The 14,312-nt window shown below is 42.5% G+C and overlaps 2 protein-coding genes across 4 annotated transcripts; one reads left to right on the top strand and one right to left on the bottom strand.

Moving 5' to 3' along the window:
- The first annotated feature begins 86 nt into the window (after positions 1-86).
- On the top strand, positions 87-3,642 carry FBXO39 (F-box protein 39). The gene is made up of 3 exons (XM_061469867.1): positions 87-1,317; positions 2,394-2,570; positions 3,307-3,642. Exons 1-3 carry the CDS (start codon positions 304-306, stop codon positions 3,433-3,435), a joined length of 1,320 nt encoding a protein of 439 aa, XP_061325851.1. The 5' UTR covers positions 87-303; the 3' UTR covers positions 3,436-3,642.
- Positions 3,643-4,114: 472 nt separating this feature from the next.
- Positions 4,115-11,726, bottom strand: TEKT1 (tektin 1). Of its 3 annotated transcripts, XM_061469865.1 has the most exons (8): positions 11,653-11,726; positions 8,516-8,759; positions 7,983-8,148; positions 7,586-7,714; positions 7,010-7,153; positions 5,561-5,783; positions 4,759-4,955; positions 4,115-4,506 (listed from the first exon to the last, which is right to left on the bottom strand). In XM_061469865.1, the coding sequence occupies exons 2-8, from the start codon at positions 8,703-8,705 to the stop codon at positions 4,347-4,349; spliced, it is 1,209 nt and encodes a 402-aa protein (XP_061325849.1). In that variant the 5' UTR covers positions 8,706-8,759; positions 11,653-11,726; the 3' UTR covers positions 4,115-4,346. The 3 variants fall into 3 exon arrangements, with proteins under 3 accessions (XP_061325849.1, XP_061325848.1, XP_061325850.1); XM_061469864.1 differs by lacking the exon at positions 11,653-11,726 and having other exon boundaries at positions 8,516-9,058; XM_061469866.1 differs by lacking the exons at positions 7,586-7,714; positions 11,653-11,726 and having other exon boundaries at positions 8,516-9,058.
- Between the last annotated feature and the right edge of the window lie 2,586 nt (positions 11,727-14,312).

Here is a 14,312-nt window from a genome sequence, read left to right as displayed (position 1 = left end):
CAGAAAGTTAAAAGATGTGTCTTGTGCTTGTTCCCTGTTTGGTTATGTTTGGTTTTGTTGTTTGTGGGGTTTGTTTTTGTTTTTTGTTTAGGTTAACTATAGTTTAGACCCAAGAGCTTGTTTGACCCTGGTATCTTAAGTACAGAAGCAAAGAAAGGGTTGTTATTTTGAATGTGAAGAAGTAAACTTTCAACCATTTGCTTGGAAGCCTGTTCTGTTGGGAATGGCAAGAAATCTACCCACAGCTTTCTTCATCTAGGTTTGGCTCAGCACTCAGAAGAGAAGTGAAAAACTCTCTTCTCAATGGAAGATGATTGTGAACCTGAGCATAGCTCCTGGGCTCATTTACCTGATGTCTGTTTGAGGCACATCTTCCACTGGTTAGATGACAGAGACAGATCTCGGGCTGCCTTGGTGTGTAAGAAATGGAGTTGGGCCATGTGCTCAGGATCCCTCTGGAGAAGAAGAATCATCACATTCTATGGCCGACAGTCAAGAGCACGGACACTGGAGTTTCAAAGTGCGCTGTGGTATGTCAAGAAATTTGGCAAGTATTTGGAGCACCTCAAGATCAAATTATCAAATCCTTACAATAGTGCCTTTACCCGGAAATTTCAAGTGACTATGAGAGGTCTTCTTTCACATCTGGGTAAGTGTAACAGTCGCCTAGTGTCCCTGAGCATCAAGTACCTGGAATTAGACTGCTTGAGCTGGAAAAATACGGTCAGGGCTCAGTTTATCAAGAACTTAGCTACCTTCCTGAAAAGAATGAGCAAACAGCTTGATTATCTCAACTTAAAAGGAGCAAGAGTAACTTTGGAAGAAGGCTGTGACCTTCTAAATTCTCTGAGCTGCGTGACAAATAAAAGCTTTGTCTCTGAAATCAATATTGAGGATTACTTCAGTCTCCACCTTCCTGTCTACAGCAGCACCTTGTTCCACCAGACTATGTCCAAGTTCCACAGCCTGGTCATCCTGACTTTTAATTATAACTGCATCTCTGATGAGCTGCTGGACATCCTTCAAGAGCACAGCGCACATTCCCTGTGCACCTTGAATATCAAATGTCATATCCGTGACCCACATGGACAAGTAGTCTTGGGAATGTCGTGGGCAAACCTGGCTAAGAGAGCCCCAAAACTGAAAGTGAACTTCTTCTTTGAAAGAGTGATGAAGCACGATCACCTAGCCAAGATCCTGCTAGTGGAGATCCCAGTAAGGAGCATCAGTCTACGGAGCTGCTATTTCAGTAACCCAGACTGGACAATGAGACCTACCCTCACCAACCTCCTTCCAGCCTATTGGTGTGTTCTGCAGGTAAGGGAAGCAATAATGACACCTTACTGCAGAGTCACAAAGCTGAGCAAAGTAATCATATGGGCTCTCTGCATGACAGCAGTCATCAGTAGGAATTCCTGACCTCTGTTTTTTTTCAGAGGGTAATTTTCATAAGTGAATCATTCTGGTGCTCCAGCTATAGTCTAGTTCAGGTAGTCATCCTTGTCCAGTTACAAACCCCATTATGCTAGTCTTTGCTGTCAGGCTGATGTCAGGTTGCCCTCAAAAAGCTAAACCATGAGAAGTACAGGTGGTTGTAGTATCAGCTGTGAGCAAAAAGAACCTTTCAGGCAGGAAAATGTCATTCTTGTAAGAGCCTTAGGCTATTCTGGTTAGACACCTTCATGTTTGGTAACTGATAAGTTTGTAATCCTTTCATATTTTTCTGAATCCCACCCTTTTGCAGGGAATGTGCATATGAGGAAAATAGTCTCTACGACTTGTTTGCTTGCAGTGCTGTAGCCTGCAGCAACCTACACTGATGGCTCTGCTCCATTTTGGCAGTGCACAAATGTCTTACAGCACACGTAAATTAACTGGTGTCCATGTGAAAGTACCAAGGATGTGTCCCCAGAGGTGTACAACACCTGACCCATATAAATGAGCATCAGGTCTTTGTATACCTGAGGGAAGCACGTGGTCTTATACCCAACTGTTGCTGATAGCATTGTAGAGTTTCCAGTAAACACAGAGATCTGTAAAGCTTTCTAGGAACTGTTTTTCAATCTGCTGTCATAGCTGGGATAATTTCCAATATGTCAAATCAGATCATGGTGTGAGCTGTCGGTGCAGCATTTTCTAATGGTAATAGAAGTTGTCTATGCCCTAGGACCATATGTAATGCACACGGGAACCCCCATCTTAACAGGAGAGTGAAGATTATTGTAGCATATATTGTTGTCATAATACAAAACTGATTCTCTGCAGTCAGGGTACAAAATTGATCTGATGACAGTCACACGAGTTCATACAATTGGGAAACTTATTTATTGAACTCTCTGGCTGTGTTCACAAGCTCTGTTCTGCAGTACTAACCATGTTCATTCTTTTTCAAGAAATTGACACTGGAATTAAACAATGTACATGAGCTGCTGGATGATGAGCTGCTGCAGCTCATCTTAACATCCAAGAGGTTGTTATTCCTGAAAGTCTGGGCATTTCTAAGTGTCACCTTTATCGAGAGGCTGCTACAAAACCGTGCGGAAAGGAAATGCATTTTGACTACCATAAAGGTAAGACTTTGTGCTTCAGAACTCCCGTTCCCTTCCTCTCTCCTATACCCAGAGAAAGGTGAGGTTCTGCTTACAGAAAGGCCACTTAGAGAAATGTTAACATAACTACCTCTACCGTATTATGTTTTAGCATTATCGTCTGAGAACCACTCACAGCAGTGGGGCTTTCCAGTGTACTTTACCATGTACAGAATACCATAGAAGTTTAATTAACAAGCCCCCAAAATTTCACAAGGCCTTCCTAGACTGAGGCTCCCTCTATTGCTGCTAGTTCAAGCTAGGGATTCTCAATCACCCCGGTCCAGTGTTTATGCCTATTCTTACATCAAGGCAGGTGGGTTGAATCCCACTAAACTGCAGAAAGATCTAAACACATCTCACATCAACAATGCTGTGTTGAGCTAGAGCCAGACCACAACTGTAGCTGGTGTAAACCATGCTGTCATGCTACTTCGTGTGCTAGATTCTGAATTCTGTAGATCCTCACAGACCAGTGCAGATCCCAGGGATGCTTCAGTTCCAGGGGTAAAAGGAACCTTGCTTTTCCCAAAATGTCTTTGGCAGATGATGTTTGCAGTCAGTTTGGAGTGAAAACAGAGTAAAACCTCAAGATTTAAGTCAAACCCAAGGAATCTGGCGTCTCTAGATTCTTCATTAGTCACAAAGGCTTCTTGTCATGAGCTTTAATGAGCTTAGCCTGCTCCGTATACCTGAGACATGATTGTCATGCATGCAGGTCAGGATTTACACAGCCCGACCAGAGAGCAGTGAGGAGGATCAATGGTTGTGCGATATTTACAGGAAGTTCAAATACCTGATTGATTCGGAGCTTAATTATTTTGTCATCACCTACCCACTGGTGTAAACCACAGGGAGAGAGAAGAACCCAGTGACATCTGCAAGCAATGAATGGATCCTTTGGAGGGTGTTAGTAAGGAATTTGAATCTTGGCAGTAGTGCCTCTGAAAGGAAGATATCATTACAGCGAGAGAGAGGCAAGGGACAATTTTACACTCCATCCATTAAAACGTTGGACTTGGGAACTGGCTTCCTGTGTCTCCAGCATCATTTATTCTTGCCCCTGCTTTCTTTTTCCTTGCCAGAACCAAAGGAAGCAGTGAGCCCTTTTTCACCCTTACAGGCCATCCTCGTTTTTTTCAGTAGTTCTCATTGCAGAGCATCAAACCGCTTACCAATGAAGCCCATTTCATTGTTTCCATTTTACAAATATGGAAACTGAGAAATGATTAGTCCAAACTCAGCCTTGGCTTATCTTGACTCAGGTGCAGTCAGATGCACTATCCAGTGTATCACCAATCCCTACAACTTGTTAAGTTTGATATACAGCCTGTGCCTCCTTAACAGCAGATATTAAGAACAAAACATACTCATGGCTACAAAACTCCATGGTTACTCCCACTCACCCAGTTTCCATCAAGTGACTTGTGAGGAGACTCCTGTTCTAGCTTCCACAGTTTCTACACTTTTCAATGCCAAAAATAGCACTGGTTGCACACACGATAAATAACATGGCAGAAGGGACATTTCTTCTGATTCTGGGATTTTATTACCAAGTGGGAGATTTCATCAGGTGCTCTAGAGCATAGATAGATAGCTGTAAAACAGAGAGCTGTAAGTACTAGATGTGTTTTAATTATCTTGCACAACTAGAACCAGGACAGCATTGAGCCAAACCAATAAATCTGGAGGTTTGTCAATAAAATTTCAGCAGGAAATGACTCACTGGAGAACACACAATCTCCCAGTGTGATGGCTTCAGAAGTTGTTAATGTTAACAGACTCCCTCATTTGCATGCAGAGCACTTCGTCGATATACAGTGTATTCTCCTTCACCTGGATCTCCTCCTCCAAGGAAAGCTGTTGTCGGCTCAGAGCTTTCAGCTCTGTCTCAGCCTCTCCTAGTGCATCCTGTAACCTAACAGGGAAAACAGGACAGACATTACTTGAAAATACAGTGATAGTTTTTTTTTCATATGGGATAAGAATTCTGAGGAATTGGAAAAAAAAAGAAAAGATGGAAGAGGCTTCACAGAGAGATATGCAGCTTCTTTTAAAGTGTCCTGCCCTTCCCAGCCTTTCAGGGAGAGTAGCTGGGATCCGATTTACTTTGACTCATTAACATAGTAATCTATACCACAGATTTTCTCTTTTGCCTATTTCCACTTGCCTTTGAATATTTCTTGTAATTTCTTCAACTTCACTTATCAGCCTGTATTGCACTGTGTCATAACAGAATTCCACATTGGGGCGATGGTTTCTTGCTTCCAAGCGGGTTTGAACCACTTTAACAGGTCCTTCTTTATCAGCAATTGCTTGCTTTAAGGCTGCAATGTTCTTCTCCTGTGAGGCAGTCTCATCCATCACCTTAACAAATCCAACAGAAGGAAGTGCTGCACACTGGCTCTTACAATGGTTAAAGTTGTCAACATCTTTAATAGTTAGTTATAGTAATAAAATTATAACACTCATTATGTTAAAATGTTATTTCGTCAAAGGATATTTTACAAAGGTCAGACAGGATTATGATTCCTTTATTTGAGAGCAGGTGACACATTTCTGAGTGAATATGCTCAGCAATTATTTTTTAATATTAACACTCAGTTTTCATGTATCAAATACCAAGCACATTGACCCTGATTTTATAAGTTATTATCCTCTTATATTACAATCATGAAAATTCTGTAGGATCCCCATGTAACTAAAAATCACAAGAGAAATCCTGACTTTACTGATGTCTATAGCAACACCTACATCATGTGATTCCAGAAATTCATCTCTCTAGCAGTGTGCACAGAGCTGAGAAAATGTAAGACAACATTTTTTGCGGGTGTGTGAAGTGGCAGGGGCTATCATTATTGCGAAGGTAAAATTCTTAAAGCAAAGTAGCTCAAGCCAATGGATTGAGAAGACTGGCAGATAATCCAAGCCCATGGTCTCTACTTTATCACTAACTGTCCCCCACTGCTTACCACTGCAAGGAGTGTCTCTAGCTTGTGCTTGGCATCCTTGACTTCCTTCACCCTATTTCTAAATGCAGCATTCACCATCTCACATTGCTTGTGTACGTCATTCGCTGTCTGTGAGAGGATGCCATCAATAAGCACCCTTAATGCCAAAGAATTGTTTCGCTGCTTGTCAGCCTTTTCAACATTTATATTTGAGAAATCTATCCAGTCTTCAGGGCTAACAAAACTGAAAGAGATTCAAAATAAAAGGTCATCGAACGGCACCATCAAACCCTCGGCAACTTCATAAATCTATAGTTACTCCACAAACCTGAGAACAAAGCAATTCTATTAACTGTATGTCCCAGCTAGTGCTAGTTGTGCTGGGAATTCTACAGATACAAAATAAATGTTGCAAGCATCTCAGAACGAAGTAGACAAGGGTAGGATGGAAATGAACTTGCTAAAGTCACACTGCAACTTTGTACCTTTCCCTGATAAAGCAATATGATGTTGTGGGGGAAACATAGCTTATAAACAATATTTCTTAGAACAACTTTCATTAAGCAATCTGTTGTTAATAATATTATTCAGATGTTACTATTAATCAAAGGTAATTATTGACACAGAACGTTCACTTATTCTCTCACACCATTCACTTATAATACGTGGTTGGAGCAATAGCTGGGAAGCCAACCCCCAGCTGTATCCCAAGATTAGAGGGTCATACTTGTGCACCAGTGGCTCACAGGCAGGTGTCTGGAAAGTTCTTCAGAGGGTTCCTTGTTTTATTGGGTGGATATATAAAGCTGTAATTGTAATTTGCATAAAACAGCCAAGACCATTTTGCCTGTAGCCTGAGTTATCCAACTTGTCATTGATGCACGCTAACACACTAGCAGCAAGAGCGGTCAGTCTCCTTGTGTTCCGAGTTTGTCAGTTCTTGTAGAGGCCGTAGTGTCCTTGTGAGAGTGTCTCTTGCACACTGCCTTCTCAGTATGTTTCCTCAGCCAATTTTTCTGTGGTAGCTATTTCTCTATCTAAACCATTCACACTAACTAGCCCACAAAGAAGGGACGCATTTGACAGGTTAGTGACTGAGTTAGAAACTGACTCTACATCCTGGGTGTCCCAGTCCAGCGTTTTCCCCATTAGGACACCCTGGGAGAGGAGAGGAAGCTAGATTAGGAAATATATTCTGGGTTTAAGTAATGTGTGAACTTTTCCTTAGTTTTGAGCCTCAAAAACTGTTAGTGAACTGCAGTTCACTGGGAACATGACTATTGTGGCTTATTTCAGACATGTTACACAGATACTAAAGGGATGGACAGAAGTATAAAAAAACCCCAATCTACAACAGACAGATGATGGACAGATATAGTCTGTTTTACACAAATAATCTTGCTATTTACGGAGACAGCTCATACTGGCTGTATAGTTACTTTCTGTTAATTGAACTAAATAACCACTTACTTTCTTTCTATTCTCGCTGCATTATTCATGTATCTGGTATCAGGAGTGTTGTTTGTCAAGCTAGTACAGTAGTCATCAATCATCAAAGCTGTGAACTTGTCCTTCAGATCCATTTCCAGGTTATATTTTGCTGAACGGTTTAGTCTAGAAGGAGAAACAACCAGACTCTAAGCCAAAGTGTAGGCACTTACATGTTTCCATAACATGCATGCATATATTCATTAAGTAATACAAATGCTGTTATGGAATTCTTAATGTACAAAGTGTTAGTTGCAAAGTCCCAAAATCAAGAGCATGAGGCTGCCTCTATATACATTGGTGGTACAATTCCAATTGGAATTAAAAGCACAGGACTGTATCATGAGAAGACCAGGTGCCCTGTGCAAGTACTTTGAGTTCTAACAAACAGAACTTCTCAACATTACTGATTAAATGGTATGAATTAGGACTGTCCTCCTTGTAACTGGTTAGCACTGAAGGTAACTTTGGACCTGTGCTCAGCCTGACCCTACAACTTCTCAGGAATATGACTGGCCTACTTTTCAGCTTATCAGTGTTCAGTTACACACTTTGCACCTGATTTGCTCATCAGTTTGTTCCAGCGTACGTCCAAGCAAAGCAATAACCCCCTGGAGGATTTCAACTTCCTTCACCAGTTCCTGTTCCACTTCATCATGCACCAAGTCAATCCCAACTTTCCTCTGCCTAAACAAAAAGAGGAAAACCCATCAGCCCTTGTTGAAATGCCTGCAGCTAACAGAAGATGATGAAGCCCAGCTTTCCAAACTGAAGACTTTTTCTTGCCACATAGAAGTTTTTCCTTTATGACCTGGGTTCCCCAGTGTTACAATAAATCAGACTGTTACTCCACTGTCCTTAATTTACAGCCTCTTCTATTACTTGTTAAAAGTTGATTACCTAGATTTTTTTTTTTTCCTCTCTCTGAATGCTTTTCTTCTAATTATCATCTCACCTGTTCAGGAGACATTTTTGGGCAATGACAAGTGGCTCTTTGCAGCTCTCCAATGATTTCTCCAGGCGAGTCTTGAATGTTAACAGTAACTCTGTCTCATGCACAACTTCTTCAAGTTTGTTACTTAATTCTTGCTTCCAGAATTTTATTTCTTCCCGTCTCTGCTCTGCAGAATGAAAATTGTAAACAGGTTTTAATACAAGCCCATCTCTACATGTGAGACCACTGCGGGTCAGATCTTAGATATGACTAAAAATAGACTTATTCCATAGTGGAGTGGATGTAATGCTGTAGGCTGATGTGTGGACAGTTTTGCAACCCTGTGTCAGGAATTTTGGTTGCAATAGCCTTCTGTGTGGTTTATCTGTGTTACAAAATAAAGAGTCTGCCTCAAAATATTTCATAAAATATTTTTAGTTTTTCCATGAAATCAAAGAGCATGACAATGACATATACTCCTATTCACTAGCAACTGATTTTCTAAGTCTTGCAGCTCAACGTTATCTTGACATTTGCAGAATACCTGGGATTACCTAGTTTCTTGTTGACATCACTTTGGGTTTTCTGAGTTGTCTTTTCTATTTCATCCAGCAGCCTCTGACTCTCAGCTATCATGCGCTCTGATCTTGATTTCAGAGACTCTGTACTGGCACACTGCATCCTGGCTGCAGTGTCCCATTCTGAGGGATGAAATTTGGGTGGAGCTTGCAACAGTCTGTCCATTGTTTTGTAGAAAGTTTCTGGAAATAACACGGGTCAGTTCGTGGAATGTAGAACCTGAAAACAGGAATAGCATTACATTTGGCTGCAGAAACAAGAAGGGGGAAAGGCAGTTACATAAAGGTTAGAAAAATTCTTGCCTTTTTCACCTGCAGAATGCACAGGTATGAAAAGAAAAGACTTCTTGCACAGGGCCCCCTCAAGACTTTGCTAAGGTGCAGGAGGAAAAGTTTGGAATGGGAGAATTAAGAAACAGAAGAATTTGAGAATGGAAGCTAGGAGGAGAGGGTTGGAAGTGGAACTAAGAGGAAAAGATGGGCTGTCTGCCATAGGAGGGAGAAGTGAAAGAAAAGGAGGCGTAAACAGACAATCACAGGAAATTGATAAAAAGTGAACAAATACAGAAGATAATCTCCCACAGTTTGGAGAATTAAACACCTTTTATGAATATGGCTAGAGAGGTGAATGAACTTTAGGTTGTAAAAAAGAAATGTAATGGTCATTGGCGGGGGGGAAGCTGGAGGGGGAAATACAGCAGGTAAATGAAGAAATGGGAAAGTCTAGGGAGGGCTGAAGCAGAACAAAGCATACTGGGAACATGGGTTTAATGCAGAGTGAAAACAATGCCCCAGATCTATGCAAAGTCACAACAGTTTGATTATCAATTTTCCTATTCTTGCACTATGTTCCCTCAGTGCACCTGAGACAATTTCTCACCCCAGCTCACAGCTGCTCTTCAGCAACACACAGCTTTACACACACTTCAGCAGTTAACATCTTAAGATTCACCCTTAAAACAATCCCCTTTCTGCCTCATGAACTTCTTGGCTGACATCGCTCCCAGGGTCAAACCCTGGCTAAGTGCCACGTCTTCAACTCCCTTTCATGGGGAGGGGTTTCCTCTCAGCTGTCTTCCAGCCTCTATCTCCACAGCAGCAGCGCATGGTTTCTTTTTAAATGTGCCACTAAATATCCCAGGAAGTGACCCAGTGCAGCAGGGAAGGCAACAAAGCGGTTGTCATGGGAGCAGCAGCGCTGCCTCCAGCAACCTCCTGTTACTGCCTGTGGTGGGAGAAGTGCCAGCACACAGCAGCCAGTGATGCTTCCTTTCACCCATTCCTGGTTAAGATCTGTGTGGTAATAAAAATGTGTTCTTTGTACATTAGCTGAGATGGTTCCCGCAGCTTCGGACAGCAATTTTTAATCAATTTAGTAGAGAAGTGCATTAAGATTGTGAAAGCAAATGTGTAAATCCCTAGCTGTCTAAAATGTCAGTCATAAAATATCCGTAGCAGTATGCGCCATCTTTGTGGCAACTATATCCTTTCCTGGACAAAAGAGATTGGGAGCCAGCCAGAAGAAATGAAGGAGGCAAAAGAGCATTACATCAGATGGAACAGTTATGCCCCCTCTGAATATCTCTGACGTAGTTCAGATGAGAACACGGTTTCTCAGAGTTCCCAGCAAGGTCCAAAGAGACTGCAAACTGAGAAGGAAGCAAGTAGCATTGCCCAGAAGAAGTTGACCTGGTCCAAGACAGAAAAGTGGGAAGTAACTGCAATTGCTGCCTGCAAATACAGTGAAGTGACAGCTAGAAAGCTGCTCATGATCTTCAATTTAACAGGAGCTAAATTCAATGATCATTAAAACTGGTAACTACAGTGCCTCTCGTTCCAGCTGCCCTGGAAACAGAAATCTGCACGTACTCCAGAGGAGCAAAAGAAGTTTGTTTTTTTTTTTTAACTGAAGAGACACTGTCTTACAGCAAAATGCAGGCATTTCAGAGTTAGCCAAAGAAAAATACAGGCTTCAGAACACAGGGTTGACATTACTCTGGGATGAGAAGGACCTAGATATTCAAGAAGCAGCAGAGGATAGGGTGTAAGACAAGCAAGGAAAATGAAAAACATACACTAATTGATACAGGAGGATGGAAAGCTGTAGTCACAGACGCTCAGCATGCTTCTGATTCACAAGGTGAAGCAAGACTAGGACTAGGCTGAACACTGATCAGAATCAATTACATAGACCACTTCTGAGACAGACCTGTAAATCAGTTTATATGGTATATATATGGTATATATGTATTATATGGTTATTTCTATATATAATATTTATATGTATATCAGTTTTATCAGTATATATATTATACTACACACGTGTAGTACACAACTATTTGTACAAGAGAGCAATACTTCCATGGACTGTCTCTTGGTTTGTACATTCTGCCTGCCGTTGGTCCAGGTAACACTTCCCGCTCTCTTTCTCCCCAGGAGGTATTTTCTAACAAATTATTAATATGCTAAGACAAGTTGCTGAAAGCAGTAATTTTTGTCACACTAACAGCTGGAGCAGGATCTGCAGCCATTTCCATTATAACTGCAAGATTTCTAATGACTTAAGTAGATCTGAACTTGGAGCTAGTTTGAACCAAGGTTTACTTCTGCCACCATGAGTACAGAGTATGCATCAGACTGCATATTAGTTTGTCTTCCACAAAGTTTTAATACCTGTATGTACTCTCTGTAACATTCCAAGGCTTTAAAAGCAACGTGAGCAAATTAAAGACGGGTGACAGAACGACTCATAATAAACTGAGAATGATGAGCAGTGGCTGGCAGTGGTTGAAAACAATGAACATTTTGTTTCTGAAAACGTGCTCGGTCACTCTGAAAGCTGAGCAATCGCCAGTGTCGTTCCTGTGAGACCCACAGACCTGCACGCAGCTGTGTTCTGAAAACCCAGTATCTGGTGCTGTCCTGACCCAACCCGTGAGCGATACCATCATACAGTAATTCATTTGTAGTGACCAGCCCTAAAGGTATTCTTCATTGTTAGCTTACCATAACAAAGATACTTTCTTTTAAAGTGTTAATACCAAATTTACAACTGGGTTTTACAACCGGTCCTTCAACATGAATTACACAGCATGCGGAAGGTTTGTTCTTACCTCACATGGCTTTCAGGGGCTAAATCACTGCAGACTCCCTGAGGCTGGCAGCGGCGCTGCCCGCCAGGCAGCAGCAGACCCAACCGGTAGCCGGGGCAGCGCAAAGGGGAATGGCACCGGTACCGCCCGGCGGCAGCCACCGGCCCCGGCCCCGCCCCAGCCGCCAGCAGCCAATCAGCGGCCGCCGCAGCCGTCCGGCGCTCTCCTCGGTAACGGTCGCAGCGCCATCCCCATCGGGAGAGCGGGGCCAGGGTGAGCGCGCGTTACCGGCGGGGAGGCGGCTGAAGCCCTCATCCCGGAAAAACACTGCGGAGGAGTGCAGTTAACCGGCATTGATGAGACTGGAATCTAAACGAGGCACCGCGGTCCTTATTGGAGGCATTAAAATCATCACAGATAGTCCCATTCTTCAGAGGATTAAACGGCCGTCCATCCAAACTGCTGTGACAGCGGGTTGAAGTGGGAGAGCTCACTAGCTTGAGCTGATACTGCAGCATCAACTGCTCGCTTGCAATGTTTCTGAAATGGTAAAGCAGACTGCATAACAGGTCTGAATTCCAGTGTTCACTGCGGTCTGGAATAATCCTTTATGAAGAAAGACTGAGACAGCCAGGCTTGTTGAGCCTGGGGAGACCTTAGGGCAGCTCCCAGTACTTAGAACAGGAGTGTGTAAGACAGAGACAAACTTTATAGCAGGACCTGTCGTGGTAGGACAAGGGGTAACAGTTTTAAGTAAGAGAGGGTAGATTGAGACTAGATAAAAGGAAGAATTTTTTTACAACGAGGGTGGTGAGACACTGGCACAGGTTGCCCAGAGGGGCGGTAAATGCCACATCCCTGGAGACACTCCAGGCCAGGCTGCGTGTACTGTGTAACCTGATCTAGTTCAAGATGTCCCTGCTCATTGCAGGGGGGTGGACTAGATGGCCTTTCCTCTAGTTGGAAGGGACTAGAGGTCCCCTCAGACCTAAACTATCTATCTGTGATTCGATGTCAGTTCCCCAGAGGCTTTATCTAGACCCAGAGTTACTTTAGCAGAACCAAAAGTGACTTTTAAATGTACCTTACATAAAGCAATGCCAACTTTTATTTTGGACATTTTGAAACTATCTCTGCAAATCAGGCCAGGTTTAAATTAATGACAGAGGTGGAACCATATGGGCTATTGTTATACCTAATTACATGTATCCAAGAGTTTTGCACTGGTTCAAGCATACACCTCATTGGAAATGTCACACAAAGGGAAATGTGTTGAAAGGTGTCCATACAATTGTACTTCAAGGAGGACTTCCCTGCTTTGGGAAGCTGTACACAAACATCATTTTAAAAAGTGAGTGTCCTGCTGTCCTTTATGTCTCTGCTGAGATTATTTTGAAAATCTTGCACAGAACAAACTGATGTGGCCTTTAAAAGTTGGATCCAGATGCAATAAATCACCTTAGTACTGAATTTTGATACAGTGCAGAAACATTAGAAAAGCCAGGAAACAGTCCATCTATGTAAAACATATACTATACTGACTTAACATGTTGTTCACTCTATCATTCATGCTGAACACATTTGCTGTCATAAACACACACTCTCTTGGCATTTTTTTTTTCCTCCTTAAATGCAAAAAAATCCAGCAGGGGCAAACATTACATACTTTAATGTCAATATAATCATACAATCTCATAGTCAAGGTTAAAATTTTGTCATAGCACCATCTCCTTCATCTTCTTACATGCAAACCACCAGCAGTTAAACTCAACTTACAGTCTTCTGCTACCCTGCAATTAGTTTGCTGGCAAGCACCAGGTATCTTAACCATCACCTCACTAAAGTGGGAAGACTTAAAAAAAAACCCCAACAACCTGTAAAATAGCTTCTGGTTAGCTGTGACAGCAAATTAAGTCATAGAAAAGATGTAACACACACCCCTGCCCCACTAGTGAATTGGCAATAATGTCACTGTTTGCAATATGCTAGTAGGCCTGAACTGGCCAACCACTTATATGTGTCTTTAACATTCACATGACAGGAAAATCACCCATGATCTGGGACTATGAAGGAATGTGATGTTGTCGTGGTTTAAACCCAGTCAGACAATTCGTTCACTCACTTCCCCCCACCTTCCCTCCCCCTACTCCCGGAGGGACAGAGAGGAGAATCGAAAAAGAATGCAACTCCCGCAGGTTGAGATAAGAACAGTTTAGTAACTAAGGTATAATACAAATCACTACTGCTACTACCAATAATAATAATGATAAAGGAAATAACAAGGGAAGAGAATACAACACCTCACCACCAGCTGACCGATAACTTGCCCCACCAAGCACCAACCCATACCTCCTCCAACCCTGCAGTCTCCCAGCCCTTCCGGCTCACTCCCAGTTACATCCTGGCCATGACGTGCTGTGGTATGGAATACCTCTTTGGCTAGCTTGGGTCAGGTGTCCTGTCTCTGCTTCCTCCCGGCTTCCCCTCCTCCCTGGCAGAGCATGAGGCTCACAAAGTCCTTGGCCAAACCAAAACATCGCTATCAGCTCTGTTCCCAGGCCAAAAGTCAAAACACTGCACTGCACCAGCTACCAAGAAGGAGAAACATGACTGCTACTGCTGAACCCAGGACAGATGTATAAAGCAGTATTTATCCTCTTATAGCTATGATGGAACATAGC

This window comes from Pezoporus flaviventris, unplaced genomic scaffold (assembly GCF_033815535.1).
Source record: "Pezoporus flaviventris isolate CSIRO_AGI_PZ_B2104156 unplaced genomic scaffold, CSIRO_AGI_Pfla_v1 ptg000063l, whole genome shotgun sequence".
Classification (NCBI taxonomy): domain Eukaryota; kingdom Metazoa; phylum Chordata; class Aves; order Psittaciformes; family Psittacidae; genus Pezoporus; species Pezoporus flaviventris.
The sequence above is the reverse complement of the archived record's forward strand: the minus strand, read 5'-3'. Positions and strand labels throughout refer to the sequence as shown.

Bases quoted from the DNA above. Each gene is read 5' to 3' on its own strand.
- FBXO39 (XM_061469867.1), top strand. From the start codon at position 304: ATGGAAGATGATTGTGAACCTGAGCATAGCTCCTGGGCTCATTTACCT. The intron at 1,318-2,393 runs GTAAGGGAAGCA...TTCTTTTTCAAG, and splicing joins CCTATTGGTGTGTTCTGCAG to AAATTGACACTGGAATTAAA. The intron at 2,571-3,306 runs GTAAGACTTTGT...TCATGCATGCAG, and splicing joins GCATTTTGACTACCATAAAG to GTCAGGATTTACACAGCCCG.
- TEKT1 (XM_061469865.1), bottom strand. From the start codon at position 8,705: ATGGACAGACTGTTGCAAGCTCCACCCAAATTTCATCCCTCAGAATGG. The intron at 4,956-5,560 runs GTAAGCAGTGGG...GGATTTGTTAAG, and splicing joins TAGAGACACTCCTTGCAGTG to GTGATGGATGAGACTGCCTC. The intron at 4,507-4,758 runs GCAAGTGGAAAT...TTTCCCTGTTAG, and splicing joins ATTACAAGAAATATTCAAAG to GTTACAGGATGCACTAGGAG.